The sequence below is a fragment of the Antennarius striatus genome, chromosome 9 (genome assembly GCF_040054535.1).
Source record: "Antennarius striatus isolate MH-2024 chromosome 9, ASM4005453v1, whole genome shotgun sequence".
Taxonomy (NCBI): domain Eukaryota; kingdom Metazoa; phylum Chordata; class Actinopteri; order Lophiiformes; family Antennariidae; genus Antennarius; species Antennarius striatus.
The window spans coordinates 15,420,626-15,432,308 of NC_090784.1; the positions used below are offsets into that span (position 1 = coordinate 15,420,626).

Here is an 11,683-nt window from a genome sequence, read left to right on the forward strand (position 1 = left end):
GGGAACTTTTTAAAACACCCATAAATGCATCCACATAATAAAAACTTGTCAAAAATCATAAAAATCAGATTAACATGAAAACTTTAAAAAGATGTCTAATAAAATATTTCAAAATAGCGTTGTTTGAAGATCAGAAAAGTCTATGACATGACGCAAGAAAAAAGGAAATAAAACCAACTTCGTCACAGGTATTCAGCAAATTTTATTTTTCTGATCTTAAGACAGTGATAAGGGTCATATACAAGCATTCTTATGACAAGAGGTTCTCCTATGTGCAGCTCTGCTGTAACAAATGGACAATATAGCTATGTGGCCCTTGTATCAAGAGCATTTCAAAGGTCAGTGTGTAAACAAATAGCAGAGAAAACATGCTAACAACAAACTACAGTAATCACAAACAATGAACAACATGGGAAACAAAGGAGTCTTAGTGCACAAGGTGAATTCTGTACCCGAAAAGAAACATATGTTCAACACGTTTCAACCGTTTGTCGGCTTATATTAAGACAAATTATTATAAAATAAGTTAAATATTTCTTTCTGCAATACAGCACAGTTCTTAATTTTTACACAATATGTACAGAAATTCGTACGAAAATTGACACAGGTTTCTATAAATCTTCAGCCATTAATTCTTAAACCCTCTTGACGTGTTCACTCCACGTCTTCAAAGCAGTTCAAGTAGTGACTAAATACGAGGTGATTCTAAGGAAAGTAAGGCTAAGCTACTGAGATCATGACAGAGTGCTGTCAGCACATGCCTGATCAGTGAAAGAGAACAGTGCACAGTTGTTTGCAGAGTTAAGAGGTGTGGTGTGTGTGTGTGTGTGTGTATAACAGACTATAAAGTGTCTATCCTTGCACGAGAGTCAAAGCAAACGAACACCCAACCCAATCCAACAGGTTTTATCTCCCCTACAGAGGAGATATCGACATGTATTTTTAAGCACTTCAGTGCATGCAAACACACAAATCGTATCTATGACCCACAACAATGAAATTAAATGCTAAGTTTAACAGATGGATGCCCTTGTGAAAGCAGGGTAGTGTGTGTGTGTGCACATGTGAGCATTTGTTGCCCATTATAAATGTTCCCTTTAAATACCCCCTCATCAGTCACGTCTGGTTCCATCGCCCCATCAGCCGTGGCCTCGCCCGCTCTCCTTCCTCCACTCCCCTTTGGATCTCTTCTCTTTCACTCCAAATCCTGGTACTGAAAACTTTTTCATGACTGCTCTTTCAAACTCCTCCATGTCTTCTTCTATGTCGCTGTCCTCCTCTTCTTCATCATCTCCTTCCACCATATCTTCCAAAACGTCTCCCAGATCTTCTACAAAATCCTGAAAGCTCATCCGGTCGTGAACGAAGACTCCGTCCTTGAAGAATTCGGTTGCCAGATTTCTGAGCTCCTCTCTCACGGAGGCTTCCACCCCTGCTTCCTCTGCCTTAGCTAGGTACGTTTGAAGGATGACCTCAAACTCAGGGAGGGGGACGGGGAGCAGCCCCTCGGCCACAGCGCAGGTCTCCACTGAGTCACAACCCTGGGGGGACTTGGGGTTGTGCAGGAAGCGCTGGCGCTGATGGATCCAGTACTCGGGCTGCTTCAGCGAGGGTTTAACATGTGTGTGGACGGGCTTCCTGTCGCCCCACACGTGTTCCTTCTCATGGCTGTGATCGCTGCTGAATTTCTGCTCTGTGTGTTTCTGGGAGCTCGTCTTGTCCTTGATCCAATCTTTCCTTTCTGTCTCTCCTCCTCTCTTCGGCTGCTCTTCCTTCTTTTCCCACCCTTTCCGCTTCCATTCCTTGTCGTTGTTACTGCTTTTACCTTTCCACTCATTCCCATTCCACTGTTTCCTCACATCCTTCCCCTCATTTTCTTTACCATGATTTTTATTCTCTTCCCATTGTTTTCGTTCACCTTTCCACTTTCCTTCTTTACTATAATCCTTGTTTTCACCCCTGAAGTCATTGTCTTTCTTCCACTCTTTTTTCTCTCCCTTCTCTTTATATTCTTTTTTCTCCCATTTATCTTTGCCACTTTCTTTGTAGCCATCTTTCCCTTTCTTCCACTCCTTCTCTCCCTTCCATTCGTCCCTGCTCCTGTGCCTCTCTCCATGTTCTTTTCTCACTGTCCAAACCTTCTTGTCCTCCTCAACCCTCCAATGTTTACCCTCATCCACTTTCTCATGCTTTGTTTTCTTCCAGTCTTTCTCATCTATCCATTTTCTATCATTCTTTTCCTTCCACTCCTTCTTGCCTTCCCTGTCCTTCCATGACTTCCCTTGATCACCTCTCCTTGACTTATCCTTCTTCCAGTCCTCTACCTTCCATTGTTTCGTTTCACCGCTCTGCCCCTTTTGCTTGCCTTCCTTATCTTTCTCCTGGACAAACTTTCCTTGTTCATGCCTTCCATTTTTCCACTCTGACTTCCCTCTCTCTTTGTGCTTTTTTTCTTCTCCTTCTTTCCATTTAGATTTCTTTCTCTCTTTCCCTTCTTTCTCTCTGATGTCATGTCCACCCTTCTTCACATCTCTATTTTTCTCAGTCTGATTCTTCTGTGGTTTTCTAGGCTGTTCCTGTGTGAATACAGCTGTGCCAGTCATGCTGTCCTCTGGTTGGCCACTAGGGAGCGCTGCAGAGGGATTCACAGCCACATGAACATCTTCATGAGCTGCTGAAGGAAACACAATAAAACATCACACATGGATGAAGAAGAAATATAATATAAAAAAAGAAATTCCCTAGCTTCTATTAACTGTCATCCACCTCCATCATCTACCCCCCCACTCCCTCCTATACCTGAGGAGTGTTTTATTTCAGGCACAGTGGATCTCAGTGTTTCTAGTTCTTTTTTTAGGGCTACGACAGAATCCAGCTCTCTCTTCAACTTCTCGTTTTCTTTCTGAAGGACAGGGAGAGACGCCATCTCTTGCTTCAACATACTGTTTTCCTTTTCCACCTCCTCCCACCGGAGCCGCTCCTTTGCTCCCTCAGCTGCTTGTCCCTTGGCCTCATTTAGCTCTGCTATCTGTGCCTGTTTCAAAAAGAATAATTGAAAATGTTACAGTGAGAGTCTTTCTTACGGATAGATGTGCAGTCATTTTTGTACGTGTATATACGGTTATACTGTTCCGTCAGTGAGCTCGTAAATCAAACAACCCATAAGTCAAACGTATCCCCATTGAAAATAACTAAAATCAGTTTAATCCATTCCAGCCTTGTAAAAAAGCCACAAACCGTCTATTTAATGAAAAAAAATCCCATACTTTTAATCAATCAACAGAAATGCATACTTTACCGGTGCATAATTATTATAAATAAGTTACGTGTGCAATGATAAAGTATGAAAAGAAATGCAAAAGTCATGACGCCAGAGACAATGGAGTCACACCTGAAGTTGGGCTTCCAGTGCAGAAATTTGCTCATTCCCCTGAACTAACTTATTTTGAGGGTCTGCATCGTCAGCATCTACTGGAGAAACGTCTGGATTGAGCCACTCCTGTAACAACATTGGACAAGTGACAAAAGGACAAAATGTAAGAAAAAAGGTCACACACAAAATGACTTTACGTAGAATAAAGTTTTTGCGCAGAAAAAAAGACGACAAAAAAAAAAGTGACAAATTGGCGTCACTGACCTGTTTTTCTGGTACCGCTGTGTCTCTCGGCACACTTGTACCCAAATCACTCTCTGCAAAAGTTTGATACCAAGCGTAACTGAGTTCATGTGAACATTACACCATCAGAGAAAACAAACAGAAGCTTTCAACTACAGCATATTAATGAAAAAAGCACACCTATCGGATAAACAATCAGGTTTTCTACAATACCTTTCATACTCTGCACACCATCATGCACAAAATGTTCTTCTGATTTGACTTTAACTCTTTATGATGCTGAATATTTATGCCAAGGTTAATCTGTATAAAAGGGTTTCTCTCTTACGCACACATTAAAAAACATGCAATCACATGCTTTGAGCAAACAGGCACTCATTCACTCACACACACATTCACACCCAGCCTACCCTCATCCAGGTCCATGAAGACACCTGCAGGTATAATAAACCTCAGCACACTTCTAAACTCATCAATTCCTTTAACTCATTTAACATTTTAAAATTCTTGAGAATTAAAACAGAAGGGCTTTTTATTGTCTCAACAGGGGATGTGGAGATGCCTACCTGAGAAAAAAATGGTGCCGAGACCTAATAAAATCAAAGCACCCAGGATGCACTTGTTCAGTGACAACCCGCTGTCTTCCTGTTGTTGTGGAAGCTGAAACTCCTCATCTACTTCCTCTTCCTCTTCTGCCCTTCCGATCCGGTCCAGAGCAGCTAGGAGAGACCTTCTTCTCCTAACCTGTGGCTCCAACTCCTCTCCTGTCTTATCAGTCCTCTGGTCCACAACCTCTGAATCCACAGGAGATTCTGGAGGAGTGGAGGGAAAAGGTTGCAGTTTATATATATATATATATATATATATTTTTAGAGATTTACATCCATGGCTTAAACAATTGACAATTGATTATAAATTTTCTATGGAACTTAGGCTGATGTTAGAAAGCAGAGCATCATGGAGCTGAAGCTGGTCTGATGATGCAGGATGAAACAAAAGTCATCATAGAAGTGAAGATTTCTTTGTTGGCTCAATTTTGTGTGACACAGTGGTTAAATTGCTCCGATTTAAGATTAAATCTTGAATGAATTCTTCCAAACATAGTTTAAAATAAAAAGGTTTTTTTCAAACCACTGGCACCCTGGAAGAAATTGATTAAGAGTTCAAAACATTTAGAATCACATAATGAAAATAAGAACGCCCTGTTACAGCTCTAAAAAGACTTACTAAACGTTGATGGTGAACAGAACTGTCTAAAAATCCTGCAGCACACAGCCAAAAACAAAGCCACATTTTTAACGCTCTCACGAGAACGCAGGCTGCAGACTAAAACACCAAATTGCAAAAAACATTAGAAGTCTGGGTCCCTGGGAAGCCAATTTAATCCTGAAGGGTGTCATGCAAATAAAAAAGTCTCCATCACATCATGCTCCCTGCATTATACCAACCACAGCCTCTCCAGACAACTTCCTGCCTCAGATACTGAACAATTCCACTACCAGCTGGTCCATCAAGAACACTTTAAACACAAACAGTACACACATCTTAAGGAAAGGATTCAGGTACAGTAGGTGATGATCCATGTACGTCATGTCATAGATTTTGGGGTTGTTCTTTTATAATCCAACAAAGAACCGACTAACTTCTGGCTCATACCTGACTGCTTCTCTCCATCAGTGATCCTCTCAGACAGGTATGACTCATCTCCCTTTAGTGGTTCCTCCTCACTAAGCGGATGCAGTTTTCTTTCTTGCTTTGTGAACTCCACCCCACCAATGGTCTCTGGGCTGAGGAGTGTGGCTGGAGGAGAATCAGAGGAGGGATTTATGTGGTCGGAGGAATCAGAAAAGGAATCTGGGTTCTTGTCGGACTGTGGTGGGCCCTTGGGGAGGCCCTCTGACTGGCTGAAGGCATTGTCGCCTGGGACGCTGGGTACTTCTGTAGAGGTGGTAACAGGGGCTTCAGTGATGGTTCTAGGGATGACAGTGTCTGGCTCTGTGCTTGCGTGTCCACTCAGCTCTAACGTTCTGTCCTGTGATACCTGGGTAAACAAAGTTTTCTAGTCAGAATTTATTACAAAAAAGACTAGTTATGCTATTATAAACTGTTGGTTTGAATGATTTCCCTATTTCAGTTCAACATTCTGCACAGAGGTAGATGAGAAGTGCTCCACCATTCTTGTGTCTGCATAGTGATTATAATGCTAAAACCAGCCAGACTCAGATGAGCACAAAGCAAATTCTCTACCAGCCCCTTTACATATGTGAAAAATGTAAACACATCTTCATGTTCAAGAGCAAACTGTGTCCAATGGAACTACTACTATGCTCACTACTTGATATGTTCTTGAGATTTAGGTTAATCTGTGAAAAACAATGTGATAAACATGTTTTGCAAAAGCCATTCTTTTGTACATAAGAGGTTGTTTTCTAGACCTATTTATTTTTTAGCAAGGTCCAGTTTCTAAGCAACCAGCTATGACTACAGGAAGTTACCAGCTGTGGCTCAGAAAATGACCACAATAATCCAGGAGGATATTTATACCATCAAACTATGTGTTTTCAGGCTCTGTAAGAATATGTCAGATAGCTGGTTGCCTGTGTTCAACCTTGGTTTTTGGCTGTGCAGAGATTTCCCCTGATACTAGATGGCGATGTCCTTAATTTATTTGCAATTCCATTTTGAGACACAATTTGTTAAATTACTGCTCATACTTTTCTTCCCCAAGAGGTGAATCCCATCCTGGTTCTGCTTGAGAGCAAGTCTCTCAAAGTGCCCTTTCATACGCGATCAGAACGCAACAACTTGTTGTGAAACTAAATGAGTCCATCTTTATGACTTGATCGGTCGAACAATGAATAACTTGTCTTTGTAAAGAACACAAATGAACACAAACTGAAAAATAATTTGTACATCACTGCTTTCTGCTTATTTCCATTCTACATTGAGTTGTGCTTATAATGGAGAAAAATGACTTTATAGACAGTCTTATTTTCTTACCTGGTGCCCCCCCTCAGAGAGCTCCTCTGCAGACTCTGCACCAGACTCTGTTGGCTGCTTCTTCCCAGACTCTGGTTCATCTTGCAAAAACAAGACAAGGAAAGAGTAGAGACTTTTAGAGGACTACTTAATACATTTTATTGTATTTGTGATTCTTTAAACTTACTTGTCACCACCGTGTTTCATTCAACATGTTTTAATATGGTCATGTGGTGCGTACGGTTTCACCGTTATCGTGACAAATACCTGATTCAGATGTGAGGCTTTCCTCATGGTGCTCTACCTCCTTTGCCAAAGGCTTCAGGGTTTCAGCAACAGTTTCCTGTATCAATAAATCAGTAATAAAAAAACAAAACAAAACAAATGCAGACACTACATTCAGGGATTATAATGAAGCTTTTGTGGCTAATCTGAATGGATCATTTATTGTTTGAGCTTTGTGAATGATAGTTGAAATCACAATTAATTCAAATTAAATATTTTATCATAATTAAAATAAAACTAATTTGAAGACGACATATCCCCTAGACCCTGCAAATAACTGCATAAGTAATGCATCAGAATGGACCAAGTTCTTAAGCCTTGTGTAGAGAGTTAGGTTTGGATATACTGTATATCACCTTAAAATAATCTTTGCAAGAAAAACTCTTATCACCTACCTCCTAATAAGGTAACCCAAAAAGAACATCAGTTGGGAAAATACTTTTCTTTATGTTTAAGCATTTATTTTGTGTCATGTAAAGTGATTCTAATGTTTCTCGTATTCTTTGCTGAGCAGTGATACCTCAGGACTGACGATGGTCCAGCTGTTTAAGCTGCTGCCACCAGACATAACCTCCTAAAGGCTGTGCCTTTCTCCTGCAAAAAAAGAGGAACATAACACATTAATAGTGGAATCATAGGTCACTTCAGATTGAACTGATGAACCTTCTACTCTCTTTTGTGGTCTGCTCAGTTTTGAATCAGTCTTTGACTTTCCCACAAGGTTAAATCACAAATTTTAAGAAGAGTATTTTTGAAACAATGTAGTTACTTTAGCTAACAATACCAAGTAAGCAGAGTTATCATTATGAGTCTCGTTCCTAGGTTACCAAATGAGACTTTACAGTGTGAGAGTCGAGTTCAACATAATTTACATCTCCTGTTAACCTATGCACAAAATTTGAATGCATGCCTTTTCTTTTCAGCCTCACCCATTCAGTCAATAGAGGAGCTACTGTAACTTGTTGTTAACACACTGCTTTGTGTGTTAACATTGCGTGTGGTGGGGTTGCTCATGTATACAAGAAGTTAAGTTTCCTTTGGCCATTCAGTTCTTCATTAGTAGTTTGTGGGTGTCTTTGGTTCCCTTGCTTTAGTCTAACTGGGAAATGTTTTGGCAGACACATGGGTAACTATGGTTAGCACTATTCTAGGTATACAAATAGCAGAATGGGGGTTTAAAGCCATTGTTCCATTAATATATAATTCTGCAAATAATGTACCTAATGTTTGACTTTGCACTTTAAAAAGTACACATTTTACAATAAGATAAACATTTGGTGCAGTTGTTTTTCCATCTAATAAATGCTGAAATGACTTACGATGAAACACAGACTAACTTTTCATTTTCCCCACAGGTGTCAGGTAATACAGCTGTGAAGTCTCTCCTTTCAAATTTAAGGAGCCATGACAGAGATTCAGATTTTGTCTGGCTTTCATCAGCTGGATAGTTGTTGTTTTTTTTCCTTCTCTCGAATAGAGAGCTGGAAGACAGAGGGTTTCAAACACTGCATAGAGAGCACAACTCAAGGAGGTAGTCTGATGAGTGATTTTGGGCTTTACATACAAAACTGACTTGACTTGTCTTAACCTCAGACAGAACAATTCTTACCACTCAAGTTAATACCATATCATCTGGGTAATGACACACTTCACTCCCCAAATTCAATTCTCTCCCAGCTCCACAATTTAGTTCTCCTAATTGAGTGCCTCCCAAGAGGGGTCTTCCGAATCTAGCCTAGGGCACCGTGGAGCATATAGTGGAATGGCTTAAAATGATACCAGCTAAATATAGCGACCATGAGATTGACTAGAGACAGAAAGAGGGAGCATGTAGATTGCCATAGGGAGCACAACAGAGGCAGAAATGTATTCTAAGGACAGTGTTTAAAGGATTATTCTGAATGTAGACAAAACCAAAAGGCATTTAACAGAGAAATTTAATTTCACTGTCACAAGGACTGCTCTTATACTCTTACCTTTATTAGTAATATCTGATTTAACATGCAAACCTCTAGGTTTGGAGTCACATTTAATTATAACTTTATATATTAGCAGTCTCCACGTTTTAAATTTGTCACCCTAAAACAATTAAGATGATGTATAATCGACAACAGCCGCCACACTAAATTTTGAACAGCCAAATAAAAGTGAATGCCGCTTTTATTGTTATCTTGGTCACAGCAGGAGGAAATGACCAAAAAAGGTCAAGAGAATAAACCCAGAACGGCCATTAGTACAGTCTGTGAACGCACCATAACCAGATGGTTAACAAAAACACAGCATCGTCCACAACGAAACCAGGTCAATAAACTGTTGTACTGTTATACACTGTTAGGAAAGTAGAGAGAGCAGATAAAACAGCAACTAAAATAGCAACAAAAATTTAAAAAAAATTACGTGTTTGTGTGTTGAAGGTCAGCATTAGCAAGCTAACTCACAAACGGTTTCGATCAAGGTAGAAAAAAACAAAACAAATTCAAATGCAGCTATAACAGCCATTAAGTAAACAGGAAAAAGTGAGGAAAAAAAGACAACTTCGACGTCATGGAAGAACAACAGAATAGACGTTCCGCTTTTAGCGATAACACTTGCAAATTATATCCTTACACCAGGTTACGATTGCCGTAGTCCACCACTTTAATCCAGAACCGACAGTCTGATGTACAGCTGCTGCTTTTGAGTCTTTCCATTTAATTTAAAAACTTTGACCATATCTCCACAGTCGGTGTCCAATCACAGACAGTGTTCACTGTAGTACCGCCTCTCGTCCGCCAGCAGGGCCAATGGCATTATGGAGTCGTGGTTCCTCACCCTTGACTGACAGGCGCAGGTGAAGGGTATGTAAAACATTCGTTTCACAGTCCGACAGTCCACACACTTGTGTTAATTCCACATTTATGTTTCGTCGAGCTTGTTCTCCATGTAAACTATGATTGTGCTGAATATCTGAATTAGATATATTATAAATTTAAAAACACTTCTGATACTCCTATTAACATTTAATGCAGTTTTTCCAAATTCAGTAGGCAAAAGCTGTATCATTAAAGGCATACATGAAACAGGTGAATTTGACACCTGCCTCAAATAGAAATTTTACATCCCGCGAAGCGTTGATGTAATTGTCAGTGTTTGTGTGTTCGTCCATCCGTCCACCAAATATCTTCACAACCGTTGTAGATAGAAATATGAAAGAAAAAGCACATTACTCAAGAGGTAAAGGGTATGAAAATGAGAAGATGACCTTGACCTTGAAAAATCTAGGTCAAGGTCAAATTTCAACTTTTGTGCATTTTTTCGCACGTATTTCAGGGACCGGATACGATAGAAAGATGAAACAAATGCATTACATTAAGGGAGGCAAGGGGATGAAAATTAGAACACAACCTTGACCTTGAAAAACTAGATCAAGGTCAAATTGTCACTTTTATACCTTTTTAGGTACACATATCTGAAATCTGATGAGATATAATCACAAAACAAAAAGTAGCATTTTGAGGAAGCCAGAGACACAAAAGAAGTGCCGGTCAGAATAAAAAATTTTAAATCAGGGGTGTCGTGGGATGTTGCAGTCTTTGACTGGTTTGTTTAAAATTCAATGTGTACAATATATGAATAGTAATATTTATCAAAAGAAAATGAACAAATTTGAAGACATAAAAGTTATATTTTCTATTCATTAATTCCTTTATTCTTTGCACACTAGGCTGTGTTGTACAGTGGGCAACAGAGGTGCCATAACACAAGATTTCAGCACTTGTGATACTGTCTCAAAACAAATATACAAAGCATCTGGAAAATGTGTCTTTTTCCTGGAGTCCAAGAGGTATATCCTATAAAGAAAGAAAACAAACATAAAAATCTTTGAACACAATGAATAATGTTTGCATTATTACTATTCCTCATTCAACTTATTTCAGGAAACCAAGAAACCATTTGGTTTACATAATTTGCACCATAAAATTATTTTGCAGTGGTTTATTGTTATTTTGCCATCATTTGACACAAGACTCAATACTTGCCAAAGGTTTGCATCACTGATCAAATGCTCCATCCATGATGATAAAAGCTGGTTTGAAATTTCACTTTAAGAGCCAGTACAGAAGAGGTAAAATAATCAATGTTTGACCACTTGATCTACTCTCAGTCAGTTAGTCCAGGATCTCTTTGATACACCAGCAGCACAGAAGAAAATAGAGGCACTCCTTAACAGACTGAATAAAACTGTAGGCAACGTTTCCACCCAGGATGTTCTTTCCTCGTCCAAAACCCATAGCCATGTCCCGTAAGTGCTGCCCCAGAGAGGAGGAGGGCATGGCCTGGGGCAGAGGGCGCTGGGGATGCATGACTCCAGAGCAACGGTAACACTCAATGAGAAGAAACAGCAGAAGAGGTCCGACAGATAGGATCAGCCTGGGCCCGTGCGACACATGAGGTCTGCACTGCACTCCTGGCACACCTGGCTCTTCTACTTATGACCTCTGATACAAACCCCAGGATGCCTCCATTCATATCCTGTTTTTTCTCTTCTGTTCCATCCTTTCAAACACCTGCTGAATGATTAAAGCCCATGTTAACCTTTGTTTTGTTCTGTTCTCTTTTGTGTCACACCCCTCCACACACTCTCCTATGCAGACTTACAATGCCTGAATCAGCCCCCTACTGTAACAAGCTCATCTGTTGACAAACAGTAGAGTTCCAGTATCTTCAGTATCTACTTTCCAGTCCTGTCTAAGTTCAAGATGGTATGTGACATGCAATAATATGTGTGAGCTTTGTTTCATTCAACATCTAAGGAAAAGACAT

At 39.9% G+C, this 11,683-nt stretch overlaps 2 protein-coding genes across 6 annotated transcripts; both read right to left on the reverse strand.

Annotated features, from left to right (window-relative positions):
* Positions 1-182: 182 nt before the first annotated feature.
* Positions 183-9,694, reverse strand: pbxip1b (pre-B-cell leukemia homeobox interacting protein 1b). 5 transcript variants are annotated; one of them, XM_068324703.1, is made up of 11 exons: positions 9,488-9,694; positions 7,401-7,474; positions 6,863-6,938; positions 6,617-6,696; positions 5,273-5,657; positions 4,183-4,428; positions 4,027-4,050; positions 3,638-3,690; positions 3,392-3,499; positions 2,944-3,034; positions 183-2,671 (listed from the first exon to the last, which is right to left on the reverse strand). In XM_068324703.1, exons 2-11 carry the CDS (start codon positions 7,446-7,448, stop codon positions 1,140-1,142), a joined length of 2,643 nt encoding a protein of 880 aa, XP_068180804.1. In that variant the 5' UTR covers positions 7,449-7,474; positions 9,488-9,694; the 3' UTR covers positions 183-1,139. The 5 variants fall into 5 exon arrangements, with proteins under 5 accessions (XP_068180804.1, XP_068180803.1, XP_068180801.1 ...); XM_068324702.1 differs by having other exon boundaries at positions 183-2,674; XM_068324700.1 differs by having other exon boundaries at positions 2,800-3,034; positions 9,488-9,693.
* Positions 9,695-9,723: 29 nt separating this feature from the next.
* lenep (lens epithelial protein) lies at positions 9,724-11,673 on the reverse strand. Its single transcript, XM_068324714.1, has one exon. The coding sequence runs from the start codon at positions 11,221-11,223 to the stop codon at positions 11,029-11,031; it is 195 nt and encodes a 64-aa protein (XP_068180815.1). The 5' UTR covers positions 11,224-11,673; the 3' UTR covers positions 9,724-11,028.
* Positions 11,674-11,683: the final 10 nt, after the last annotated feature.

Bases quoted from the DNA above. Each gene is read 5' to 3' on its own strand.
- pbxip1b (XM_068324699.1), bottom strand. From the start codon at position 7,448: ATGTCTGGTGGCAGCAGCTTAAACAGCTGGACCATCGTCAGTCCTGAG. The intron at 4,429-5,272 runs GTATGAGCCAGA...CCACTCCTCCAG, and splicing joins TGATGGAGAGAAGCAGTCAG to AATCTCCTGTGGATTCAGAG. The intron at 3,500-3,637 runs GTCAGTGACGCC...ATGTTGTTACAG, and splicing joins CAGCGGTACCAGAAAAACAG to GAGTGGCTCAATCCAGACGT.
- lenep (XM_068324714.1), bottom strand. From the start codon at position 11,223: ATGCATCCCCAGCGCCCTCTGCCCCAGGCCATGCCCTCCTCCTCTCTG.